This window comes from Pogoniulus pusillus, chromosome 2, assembly GCF_015220805.1.
Source record: "Pogoniulus pusillus isolate bPogPus1 chromosome 2, bPogPus1.pri, whole genome shotgun sequence".
NCBI lineage: Eukaryota > Metazoa > Chordata > Aves > Piciformes > Lybiidae > Pogoniulus > Pogoniulus pusillus.
The window spans coordinates 758,196-770,557 of NC_087265.1; the positions used below are offsets into that span (position 1 = coordinate 758,196).

Genomic DNA, 12,362 nt, shown 5'->3' on the forward strand with positions numbered 1-12,362 from the left:
GTAGCACAGGGCTGCTGCCACCTCACTTTGCATCCCGAATTTACCTGGAGAGCTGACCAGGAACAGGCTCCAAATGCCTGCTCGCGGTTGCCTTGCAGAGCCCCCAGCGTGACACTGTGCACACTTCAAGACATCCTGCCTGCTCCTGAAAGTCTTCCTGCTAAGATTGCAAGTCCTGGAGATACAGAGATCATCCAGAGGAGCTGGGGACAAGGCCAGAGATTGTCTGCTTCCCTTCCCCAGAAGCCTGGGAGAAATCAAGTCTCAGCGGCCAAGCGGATAGACTTCCACCTGCTTTGGGTGCTGCCTGATTTAGAATGTTGTGAGGAAATACTTAAAAGCCTCTTCCAGACAATATTTGCACTTGCCACTCTAAGAAATAAGTGCTCAGGTCTTGCCTGTGCCCTGCCTGTATGAATTTCCACCCTGTGCCTAAGTTTCGATGTTAATAAGCAGTTCTCATCGTTGTTAACAGTCATTGCCTGGACAGCAAAATTATTAATTTTGCACAATCCTTCACACTTTAGCACCCTGAAACCAGTACCACCAAAGTGACTACTCTGACACTAATGAGGGTGGGACTGGATGATCTTGGAGCTCTTTTCCAACCCAGTTGATTCTATGATTCTAAGCCTCCTAACAGATCATCTAATCACAGTTCCTCGTTGTCACTGGGGAAGCAAAACCAAACGGTTACTACAAGCATTAATGAGAGAATAGGCTACCCATGGAATAGCATTTGCTGCATTGCTCTTGAGAACAGCAGAGAGGACACGTTTAAACATCAAGAGATGTTCCCCAACTCACCAAACAAACTCCTGGATTTTATGCAGCTAAGCACCAGCTGCTGCTGTCTAAATTTACATCAGCAAATGCTTACATCAATACAAATTTAACGTGGAAAGTTGAGGCAATCACAAACTATTAAATCTCCTTGAGCAATCTCAGTTTTAATAAGCAGGAAGCCCTTTCCTGAAAACTGAGGTTGGGAATGCTCAGCCCACTCTGAACCAGGAGATCAGTGCATGTCAGCTCCCATCAGGAACACATCTCAGAGCTGCAAACCTGACACAGCTAAGCAAAGCAAGCGGTGAGCAGGAGCACAGAGCTCTAGAGCAGAGCAATGTAAAGTCAGTAAATGTTACCTACCCATAGCTGCTGCTCATGACTTTTACCCACTGACCCTAAGAAAGAACCACAAGCACCACACAGTGATGAACCAGCCACTTCTGCTTCTCATTAATAAGGCTGCAGCTGTAATCATCCATTTAAGTTTCTGCTGCTTTAAAAGTCCTGAAGTGAAGAACAGCCTCTCACATTGCCTGCTTTGGAATGCAAAAACCACTGGACCTTTATCCAAACACATACTCCTGGAGTGGAGAAATTGATGGAACAAAAAGGCACCAATATTTAAGTACCTATTTTTAACTGACTGAAAACTTCTTTACTGGAGAAGAAAGCTCCTAAGCTAAAGGGATCTCCTACTATGTACTAAGCCTGATGCTCTGGAAGAGAAATGGGAACATAAATGCTTTTTTGACGGTTAAATTGGACCCACTTAGTTAGAAAAAAAATAGTAGCACACATTGGAACACCTTTGAAAGATTCAGCCTGAAAAAAGCTTTCCAGTACATCACAGGATCTGACACTTGATGTTAGCAGCAAAGAGACTTTTGGCTTCTCCAGAAACAAGTGCCCAAAGTTCAAAACAGGAGCATTTCTCACCCTGCTTTTGTGCTCTGGAAAACGTTCCCCTGGCAAAATGTCTGAGAGTCACTGTTTGCACAGGCAAAAAGACACCCAACTCACAGAGCCCAGGTCAGCTTCAAGCTTTATGCCCATTCTCTTGCCCTTCTACTCTGCCTTGACGAGACCACACCTGCCCAGAGAGGTTGTGCAGTTTGAGGAGTCTCCAGCCCCACCAGATGTGTTCCTGCATGATTCTGCTCTGGTAGAGGGCTCGTCTGGTGGTCCCTTCCAAACCCTAACGTTCTGTAATTGTGTGATTTGCCTTCTTTCACCTTTCTTCTCTCTTGCTTTCCTCTTATGTCTTCTCTAGTTGCTAAAGTCTTCCTTGCTGGTCTTTCTCATGCGACACCAAACTCACTTGGACACTGCAGTTTTTGTGCACATACACCGAGGCAGGCTTTGGCTAACGAAGACATCACCTCCAACTGCTCCCTATGACTGAAACCCAGCAGACTGCACTATGAGCACTCAAACATTCCTTGTATGAACAAACCAATTCTAAATCTTAGAAAGAAGCAAAATCAGTCTCCAGAAATGCCAGGAGGAAGCTTCTTGTTTCACAAGGCAGATTAGCGACCAGCTAGAATGGCATTAGCTGTCTACAGCTAATCTTCATTTTTACTGGGATGAGAAATCTCACCCAGGTGGTTCGCTGGAGCAATGGTTTAAGATGGTCTTCTCTGAGCTCTCAGTTGGTAGCAATTTCAGGGTTTTTCAGAGCTGCTCATACCCAATATCATGTTCTCCAGGGAAGGAAGGAAGAAAAGAGACACTCCTCTGGCATTCAGCTTCTAGGCAGGCAGGCAAGGAAGGATGCTGAAGTAAAAAAGAGTTTAGCAGATGGTCTGCAAATTAGGGCTTACTGGTGGATATTACAGAAGAGGAGACCTTAAGTTCATCCCATCCAATATAGTGCACTTGGGGCTCCAAGGGTCACTGCTAACTTTCTCACATGTAGCAGCAAAGCAGAAGTTTAGTGCACTGGTCTTCAGGATTTTAGTTTAATTATGGCTCCCAGTAGTTGTTTGCTCCATCAAAACCACCAAGCAGCTACTTTGTAAATCACAGAATGTCAGGGATAGGAAGAGACCTCCAAAGACCATCCAGGTCAATCTGCCTGCCAGATCAGCATCACCGAGGGCAGGGCACACAGAAACTCGTCCAGGTGGGCTTGGGAAGGCTCCAGAGAAGGAGACTCCACAGCCTCTCTGGGCAGCCTGCTCCAGGGCTCCAACATCCTCACCATACAGAAGTGTTTCCTTGTGTTGAGGTGGAACCTCCTGGGCTTCAGCTTGTGCCTGTTGTTGTCCTGTCACTGGGCACCACCAAACAGAGCCTTCATCCTGACGGCCACCCCTCAGATATTCATAGACTCTGCTCAGATTCCCTCTCAGCCTTCTCCTCTCCAGACTGAACAGCCTCAGGGCTCTCAGTCGCTCCTCACAGCAGAGACCTTCCAAACCCCCAACCATTCTCGGGGCTCTCCATCAGCCTCTCTCCAGCAGGTCTCTATCTCTCTTGAAATGGGGAGCCCAAAACTGGACACAGTATTGCAGGTGTGGGCAGTGAGATCACTCAACACCCAAAAGAGTACTCTGGGAAATCACAGGGAAGGACAAGACAGACTTCTTAAGACTTGGCAATTAAGAGAGATTCATCCACAAAGTTACCCAGAGAGACAGGAAAAGCCCCTACTGACTGGCCAGAGAAATGAAGCTCCTTCTGCCAGCAGAGTCCGAAAGTCAGAAAGAGTCCCCTCCAAAAGCCTATTCTGCACAAAAAGTGGAGGTGTTAGGGCATGGCATACTGCAGAATCAGAGAGCCAGAGAGTCACCAAGGCTGGAAAAGACCAATGTCACCGAGGCCAACCACAGCCCAGCTACCATGACCGCTAAGGCACAGCCTGGAGCACCACAGCTACAGCTTAGCACCTCCAGGGATGGAAACTCCACCTCCCTGGGCAGTCTGTTCCAGTCCCTCACCACTCTCTCACTAAAGTTTTTCCTCATATCCAATCTATACTTCTCCTGGCAAAACTCAAACCCATTTCCTCTCATGCAATCGCTGCTTCCTTGGGAGAGCAGACCAACCCCAGCCTCACTGCAACCTCCTCCCAGGTAGCTGTAGAGAGCAATGAGGTCTCCCCTCAGCCTTCTCTTCTCCAGCCTGATCGGCCTCAGCTCCCTTTGTATGATGCCCTCCAAATCCTTCCACCAGCCTCGTTGCTCTTCTCTGGACACCCTCCAGCCCCTAGATGCCTTTCCTGCCCTGTGGCACCCAGAACTGCAGGCAGTGCTCAAGCTGTGAGCTCAGCAGGGCCAAGTCCAGGGGCACCATCGCTGCCCATGCTCCGCACCCTCTGCACTGGCTCCTTGCTGGTGCTGCTGCTTCCTGCAGCAGACAGAAGTGGCCCAGCAGGTGCTGGGTTCTTGGCGAGTTTTGAATCTGCTTTTAGTGAAGTGGAACAAGTTAGATAAAGTTGTTTATAGGCTGTAAATCTCCTCTGCCTGAGCCGAAAAGGCGTTAGCTAATGGTTGTTTATGAGTTGCAAATCTGTTCAGCGAGGTGAAAATTTGCCAGATAATGGGTTGTTTATGAATTCTAAATCAATATTCAGTGAGTTGGAACTCTGTTAGATAATAGCTTGTGTTTGGGCTGTAAATCTGTCCTCAGTGAGCTGGAAACACGTTTGATAATGGCTTGTGTCTGGGTACTAAATCTGTTCGCGGTGAGCTAAGAACACGTTAGGTAATAGGTTGCTCATGAGTTGTAAATCTGGTTTTAGTGAGCTAGAAACCAATGCTGAACAGAGGACTCTCTATGCAGCTTAGCTGGTTTTAGTGAGCAGAAAGTTCTGAATTGTGTTGATTTGAATGGCAAATCTGATTTCAGTGAGGTAGAAATCTATCAGATTCTTATGGTGGTGTCCCCATCCCCAGCAGAAGGAGGACACAGCTGATGGAGAGAGTCCAGAGTGGCCCACAAAGGTGCTGCAAGGGCTGGAGCAGCTCTGCTGTGAGCACAGGCTGAGGGAGCTGGGGGGGTGCAGCCTGCAGAGGAGAAGGCTCCAGGGGCACCTCAGAGCTGCTGCCAGTGCCTGAAGGCATCCTGCAGGAAGGCTGCAGAGGGACTTGTGCTGAGGGGGTCTGAGGCAGGCCAAGGGGGAATGGTTTGGAGCTGAGGCAGAGCAGGGTTAGAGTGGAGCTGAGGAAGTTGTTGAGTGTGAGGGTGGTGAGAGTGTGTCCCAGGCTGCCCAGGGAGGCTGTGGCTGCCTCCTTGCTGGGGGTGCTGCAGGCCAGGCTGGATGAGGCCTTGAGCAGCTGAGTAAGCTGAGAGGTGTTCCTGGGCATGGTTGGAGCAGATGAGCTCTGAGGTCCCTTCCAGCCTGGGCCATTCTAGACTTGCATGACTCCATGAAAAGATGTTTCAAACACAGTGAGAAGAACGAGAAACTAACACATCCTGGGATGTGAGATCCCTTCTCATTTGCAAGGGAAGAAAGCCTGAAGTGTTTCTAGAAGCCCAACAGCATAGCTCAAAAATACATCCCAAGCACATGCTGTGGATTTGTGCAAGGATACAAAATTTCCTCTGACATTCAATTACTCAGAGTGCTGACTCTGCTAATGAAAAATGAAATTGGGCATATTAAGGTTACAGGTATAAACACTTTGTGACAAGCTCTTAAAAGCAGAATGCTCAGCTGTGCTTTATGGCATAGCTTCAGCTCTTGGACTAGAACCTGTTAGGAAGTCATGAGATATACTTCAGTATCCTTTAAAACCAAACACAGACAACAGAACCAAATAATTCCCCAGGATGTCTTCCTCCTCCTTGGCTGCTTTAAACATAAGCATTTCCAGTGGCTTTTCACACTCTACTGTAAATCTCTTTCAGTAGGATCAGAGTTGAAGTAGTCCCTGCATGTCACCAGTACTCATTTCTGGGAGCTGTTGGTGCCTCTCTCAAGGCTAACCCCAGCCCTGGATGCTTTCCTGGGAGTCATGAGAAGGTGCTGAGAGCAATGCTTATGTTCTCTTTCCCCTCTCTGAATGCAGACAGCCCTCGTTCCTCTAGCACAAGCACCCATAAAAGCTCTAAGTAAACTAACCACAGAGGCCTTGTGTCGTCTTTGCTTTTCCATTCATGCCTCTCAACACCTTTGATGGCCACAGACACCTTCCCAGACCCACAGTGCAGGGGTTCACAATGCTGCCATTATCTCATGCCAGCTCTAGAATCCTATTTTGCTGCTTTGCACCTGTTTAACTTCTTTCCCTTCTGCAAACACTTCCATTAACAGAATGTGTTCCACATCCACTTTTACTAATCACTTGCTTTGGTCTTGTTATTCAACTCTTGAACCCAACTGTGATGAGAGGCAGCACACAGCCTGTCATGCGAGAGCCATCCTCAAGAGAAGGAGCCAAGCCATGCAGCACTTGAGACTCCTGGGAAAAGAGTTACTGAAATCAACTGCAGCCTCCAAAAACAACCCCCCAAAAAAATCAGAGAGTACTCAAAAACGGTGAGGAGGAGAAGAAACCCACTAAATAATGCACCTGCTAACTGACCGTGGCAGGCTGAGGCTCGCTGCACACTCACAACACTTCAATCGCGGCAGAAATGAAAGCCAAGAGAAGCTTTTAGAACTTAGGCTTTTGTAAGAGGGTTTTTGCTGTTTAGCATTAAGGATAGACTCCTTTAACATTTGGATTCAGATCTGATTTTGCCAGGAGAAGCCTTGCTGACTTTTTAGATACACCTTGTATGGAAGCCGTGCTGGCCTTGGCTTTCAGCGCACATCCTCAGAAGACCTTTCTGAGGCCCCAGCGCATGATCTCTTAAGGCCCTTTCTGTGATTGTATGAAGTCATCACCAACTCTTCACTTTGAGTTTACTGAAATGAACTAAGTACTTCAGGACTTACTTTCAATCAGCACTTGTCTGCCAGTCCAGTTGTCTTTGATGACCTGGATGTTGCCAAAGTGTGCATCGCTGAAGAAGATGCGGTTGGTGCCTCTCCCTTTCAGGCTGTAGTCGAAAGCCAGAGCTATCACGTTTTTGAAGTACTCTGGATTCTCGTAGGGCCTCACAGGTGAGTTTAGGTTGGTTTCATCTGAGAGGTGGATACTTTTTAATATTGTCCTTCCTGAGTAGAGCAGGTAACCTTCGTGCCTCAGGCAAGCAACCCCATCCTCTGCAAGGTAGCCGTGTGCACACGCACAGCTCCGGCGGGCGCTGCCCCGGTACAGGCACAGCTGGTGGCAGCCACCATTGTTCTTGGCACAAATGTTAGTACCTGTGAACAAATAACCCAAAGAAAATAACTCGATTTGCATGCAGAAAGACTTAATAAGGTTCATAGGAGGCCCTTTGCAAATGGAGGCTTAAAAAAACCCAACTATTTAAAAGTCCTTTGGAGGAAAAGAAAAAAAGAACTATAAGAAAAGCCAATCTTTGTTACTGATTGTTAGATCTGTTTTCTTCCACACTGCAGATTTATTGTAGATCTTGTAGTTAATGGAGTTCATCTAGGAAAGATGAAAACAGAAGAAACAGGATCTCTGTGTACTTAATGATCTGATTAAAGCAGCTTTTGAGCACTGCCAGCACCAGAGACTTATTTGTATTTAGAAGTTTATCTTACATTACAGTAAAGTTTTTTTTCCTCCCCCTCTCTTTTTTTAATGTCTTTATGGAAAACATTGCCTGGATGGCCTGGTAGCAGTTTGCTCTCAGAAAAGACTCAGTTTTGGTGGACTTCTAATGGAGAGGCTGAGGGAGCTGGGGGTGTGCAGCCTGCAAAGAGGAGGCTCAGGGCAGAGCTCATTGATGCCTACAACTACCTGGAGGGAGGTTGCAGCCAGGTGGGGTTGGGCTCTGCTCAACAACAGAACAAGGAGACACAGTCTCAGGTTCAGACTGGATGTTAGGAGGAAGTCGTTTTCAGAGAGAGTGATTGGCATTGGAATGGGCTGCCCAGGGAGGTGGTGGAGTTGCTGTCCCTGGAGGCACTGAAGCAAGGCTTGGCTGGGGCACTTAGTGCCATGGTGTGGTTGCTTGGCTAGGGCTGGGTGCTAGGTTGGGCTGGCTGAGCTTGGAGGTCTCTTCCAACCTGCCTGATTCTACGATTTACCTACTGAAATGAGTTTTTCAAGGTCTCTTCAAACCCAAAATTTTAGGAGTTAAAAAGACAGTGAAAAGCAAGACTGCTCTGAGTCAGGTAGTGGAGGGCAAAATGTACTCATCAATGGCAGAAATCACAGGGAGTGACTCCTGAATTCCCTTTGCACACTGAACATAAACAAAAGCTGATTATTTACACACAAACAAGCTGGACTCAAAGCCAAGTAATTTCAGGAGATAAGTATTTGAGAGACAGTGGTTGGGAATTTGTAGCTGTGGAAAAAATCCTGATTTTCAGGAGGATTCTGAGGGTGTCTGAGACTGCTGCTCTTTAAAGCAGAGCTCAGGCCCTTCTCACTCCTAAGACTGAGCCTTTGCCTTCTTTTAAATTAAGAAAAAAGATAACCAACTAACCAACATAAAACCCCCAAACAAAACACACCGAAGCTGGTGTGATAGGAAGTGGTTTGGGTTTAGATTTGCTCCCTAAGGCACTCAGAAGTTGTGCAGCAGAATTTGTACTGTGTTTCCTTTAGTAGATTAATTTCATCTTTAAAAACCCACCAGTGATTACTTGACTCTTAGTATGCTTTAGTACACACAACAGGTAGCAGGTGACATTAAAACAAGTGATAGCATCCTTAAGAACAGCCAACCTTTCTCTCGTGCTCTATTAAAGACTTTCACTTCCTTCAGGTTTATTCCCAGGCCAGTCCTCATGGTCACAGCATCCGTGGCCTCATTCTTGTGGCCTCTTCTAATAGAGCCATTTGCATGTGCTCTGCCAAAAGAGTTGAAGATGTCTCAGCAACAATCCTCAACCACTTCACACCAGACAAATGACTGAAGGGCACCTAACAAAAGGTGAAGGAACCTGCTCCCATCTATGGCACCGCTCTGCCTTTGCTTTCGGCATCAGAAGTGCCCTTGCTTTGGAGATCCCTTCTGCGACCTTGCTAAGGAATGGCTCATCCTACAAAGGTGAAGCACCTGGCACTGAAATAACATTCTGAGACTCAAATCCTTATGAAAAATAAATTACCTGTCAGACCAGTAGATGTAAGCTCCAAAGACCGCCACTGAAAACATATCCACATTGCTCCCTGACAGCACAATCTCCCGATGCCCTCCACTCTCAAGGTCAATCCTCTCTATCTTGTCCGTACGAGCATCACACCAATATAATTTATTTTCCTGAAGATTAATTATGAAGGAGACATCAACAGCCTTGTCCAGGTATTTAATTAAGAGTTATTAAGATTACACCAAGGTGGCAGGCAAGCTGGCTTTAACGAGCCATCACAAGCACTCCACATCTGAACGCGGACTGGAAGGCAGCGGAACCAACCTCGTAGTCGATGGAAATCCCGTTGGGCCATGCGATCCCCAGGCTCACGAGCACCACCTTCTCGGATCCATCTAAGTGTGCCTTGCCTATGCAAGGAGTCTGGCCCCACTCTGTCCAAAACAAATACCTAAAGTGTTGTAGAAAGTACCAGTTAAAAATTAGCACCAAAGTAAGAGTTGCAAATACACGACACCGAGCTTCAACTGCACGCGGCACGAACCGCTGCCGTCAAAGGGCACCGAGAAAAGATTACAAGCATCAGGTCTCTAAATAATCTTAGCAGATGAAATGTATCACAGGATGTGTCTCATAGAGCACTTTGCTGAGAGATTCTGTGCAAGTGATATACAGAAGTCAATTCTGAAATCTGTACCCCATCAATTCCAAGAATTCAACTTTGTCCTTTGAAAAATGAAAGCAAATGAGAGAAACAAACACAATGCAGACAACCTCCCCCCCACAAACAAACCAATCCCCCCAAACCAAACACAAGGAGCTGCAACAGAAGCTCTCAAATTTAATTAGCAACAAATGTGATAACACAAGGAATAAAAGGATTTTACCTAGGAAGAAAATGTATTTCCTGCTCTCCCTAATGCTCCTGGGGAGAGTCTGCATCTTGCTTATCTCAGTTTATTATTACTGCATGCTCAATGGCACAGCAGCATCACTATTTCAGAGCCAGACACTAGACATCATGCCTTGACCTCCCTGCCTCACAATCTGTTGGGTTAGATATAGCAAAACAAAGCCTTTAATCTCCACTGAGCACTTCCTTCACTAAACAGTAACCCAAGCAAGAAATCTTTCCCAAGTTGATATAACTGAGGTCTAGCATATGAGGAATCACCTGAAGGGAAGCAAATATTCCACAGAAAATATTCGTAAGGCCACAGTGAAACATGAGCACAGAAGATGAGCAGGACACGGCAAAGCACTCTCCAGTGGCTTTGTCTGCAATGAATTTGTCTGACAAGAGCTTTCTGTGCATTACCCTGAGCCTGGTGATGTCACAACACCAGTCTGAGGTTAAGCAGCTGTACTGAACTGCGGGACTGCAGATACATGAAATAAAGAGGGATAAAGATGGGACAGAGGAGAACAAGCATGGATCCCATAACAGGCTCATCAACGCCCATCCTACTGTGGGGCTTTCTGCCTAGGACAAACCCAAACTTGTTCTCGTACCTCTTGAGGTAAGCTGCCACACAGCTACAGAAGACACTACATTAGGACATTTGCCTGCAGCACTGGCTACATGAGGCACACGTTTTGGAAAGGCTGCCATAGCCATTACTAACCAGCTGGGTATCAGCAGCCGCCGGCTCAGCGCAACGCAGCTTCGGCTTTAACCGCACTGCGCAGCGCAGCTCAGCCTGCTTGCACCATCCAGGCAGGGGCAGTGTGTGCAAGCAGGATACCGGCTGGGTGTTGACTACAGAAAAGCAGGCATGTGACAGAACAGGAATCAACATTCCATGCTCTTCCCTTACATTTGTTACTCTGAGGAAAAATGAGAAACGAAGCCATAATCGGCAGGTTAAATGAGTCCAGAATCCTCCAGATAAAACCCTGGCCAGCTGCCACAACTCTTACCTGAGTTACTCGATGCTCTCTTAGAGCATTAACCACGATCTAGCACGAGATACAAACTTGGGTAAATCGGTGAGGTGCATCTGAAAATGTGATCTCAGCAGGTCTGGGAAGTACCATCTGAAATGTCTGCTGCCTGGCCCTGGAGGCAAAGAGCCACCAACACAAGTGGTGTACAGGCTCCAGTGCCAGAACCCCTGTGGCTCAACTTCTTCCCACACAGAATCTCCATAGCTGAGATGGAACTGGCAGAGGTTTGATGCTGGCCTGGAATCTTCACAAAACCTTCTTTGGCAGAAGAAACAGAATCACAGAATGGTTTAGGTTGGAAGGGACCCCTAGGATCAGCCAGTTCCAACCCCCTGCCATAGGCAGGGACACCTCCCACTAGAACAGGTCTCTCAAGGCCTCATCCAGCCTGGCCTTGAACACCTCCAGGGAGGGAGCAGCCACAGCTTCCTGGGCAACCTGTGCCAGTGTCTCACCACCCTCACTGTCAAGAACCCTTTCCTAACGTCTAGTTTGAATCTCCCCTCTGCCAGTTTAAACCCATTCCTCCTTGTCCTGTCATGACAAGACCTTGTCCATAGTTCCTCCCCAATAAATAGTGTCAAAAATCAGAGTTTAAACTCCCTCCCTAACCCCAAGCCCTAAACAGAGATTGCATTCCCAAAATGTTTTTCAAGGAGGTCTTCCAAGCCTAGGGCTTATTTCAGCACGAGCTCAGCTCCATGCTTCAGCCAAACTTAGAGGCTTGATCAGAAAACTCTTTAGTACTTGGGGAAAATAAAGAAGTCAGCCACATGCCTGTGGTAGGAATCAGCAGCCCTGAGGAGGGACAAGGACACTCCTTTATGGGACTGCCCATCCTTAACTCCTTCCTCAGCAGCAACAAAAATTGTTACCAGCCAGCTGAGTGCTGCCTGCTTCCTACCTTGGGCTAAGTGGCAGATGCAACCAGACCTAACCTCCCTACTCTTACTGCTGGCAACTCAAGCTCCAAGGAAAAATGAAGAATCTGAAGCCAGGGCAAGGGGAGGGGAGAATACTTTGGAAAATTCTGCCTCATGAGAAGGAGACAGATATGACAGCAACAGAGAGGGTATAAAGGCCTTCATCTCCCCACAGAAAGGAACAGCTCCACTTCACCAGCAAACACTGCTGCTCTTCTCCTGGAAAGCACCCACCGGTGCTCAAGATAGCATTCTGTGGCATAGTACTGAAGAGGAGAGAAGAAGCTGACCTGCCTTCACAGGAGCTCCACTGCTCTGCCAACCATATAGAGCAATTACTGACCTGTGGGCAGCTAAGGCTTTCTTAAGTACCCTAAACACCTAATAGTAATAACTATAAAACTCAACAAGATCAAGGCAGCAAAGGAATGTTTCACCACTGAATTAGCTTCTACAGTTAACATTCCTCTTCTTCACTGCTCTTTGTCTCAAGTGCAATAATTTAAGCTCCTTCAAATTACTTTTTAACCCTATTTTATTATCTGCTTTTTGGTGGCCTTCCAGTATGCTAAGAGCTAAGCAGATGGCTC

General features: G+C 47.0%; 1 protein-coding gene across 7 annotated transcripts in view; it reads right to left on the reverse strand.

Moving 5' to 3' along the window:
* The window catches only part of LRP1B (LDL receptor related protein 1B), a 646,717-nt gene that overhangs the window by 133,656 nt on the left and 500,699 nt on the right, over window positions 1–12,362 (reverse strand). For all 7 annotated transcript variants that reach the window (XM_064154536.1, XM_064154527.1, XM_064154516.1 and 4 more), the window contains 4 exons: window positions 9,227–9,353; window positions 8,921–9,072; window positions 8,535–8,659; window positions 6,680–7,051 (listed from right to left, as the gene is read on the reverse strand). In XM_064154536.1, the coding sequence (XP_064010606.1) occupies window positions 6,680–7,051; window positions 8,535–8,659; window positions 8,921–9,072; window positions 9,227–9,353 (776 nt within the window). The remainder of the gene's footprint in view (window positions 1–6,679; window positions 7,052–8,534; window positions 8,660–8,920; window positions 9,073–9,226; window positions 9,354–12,362) is intronic.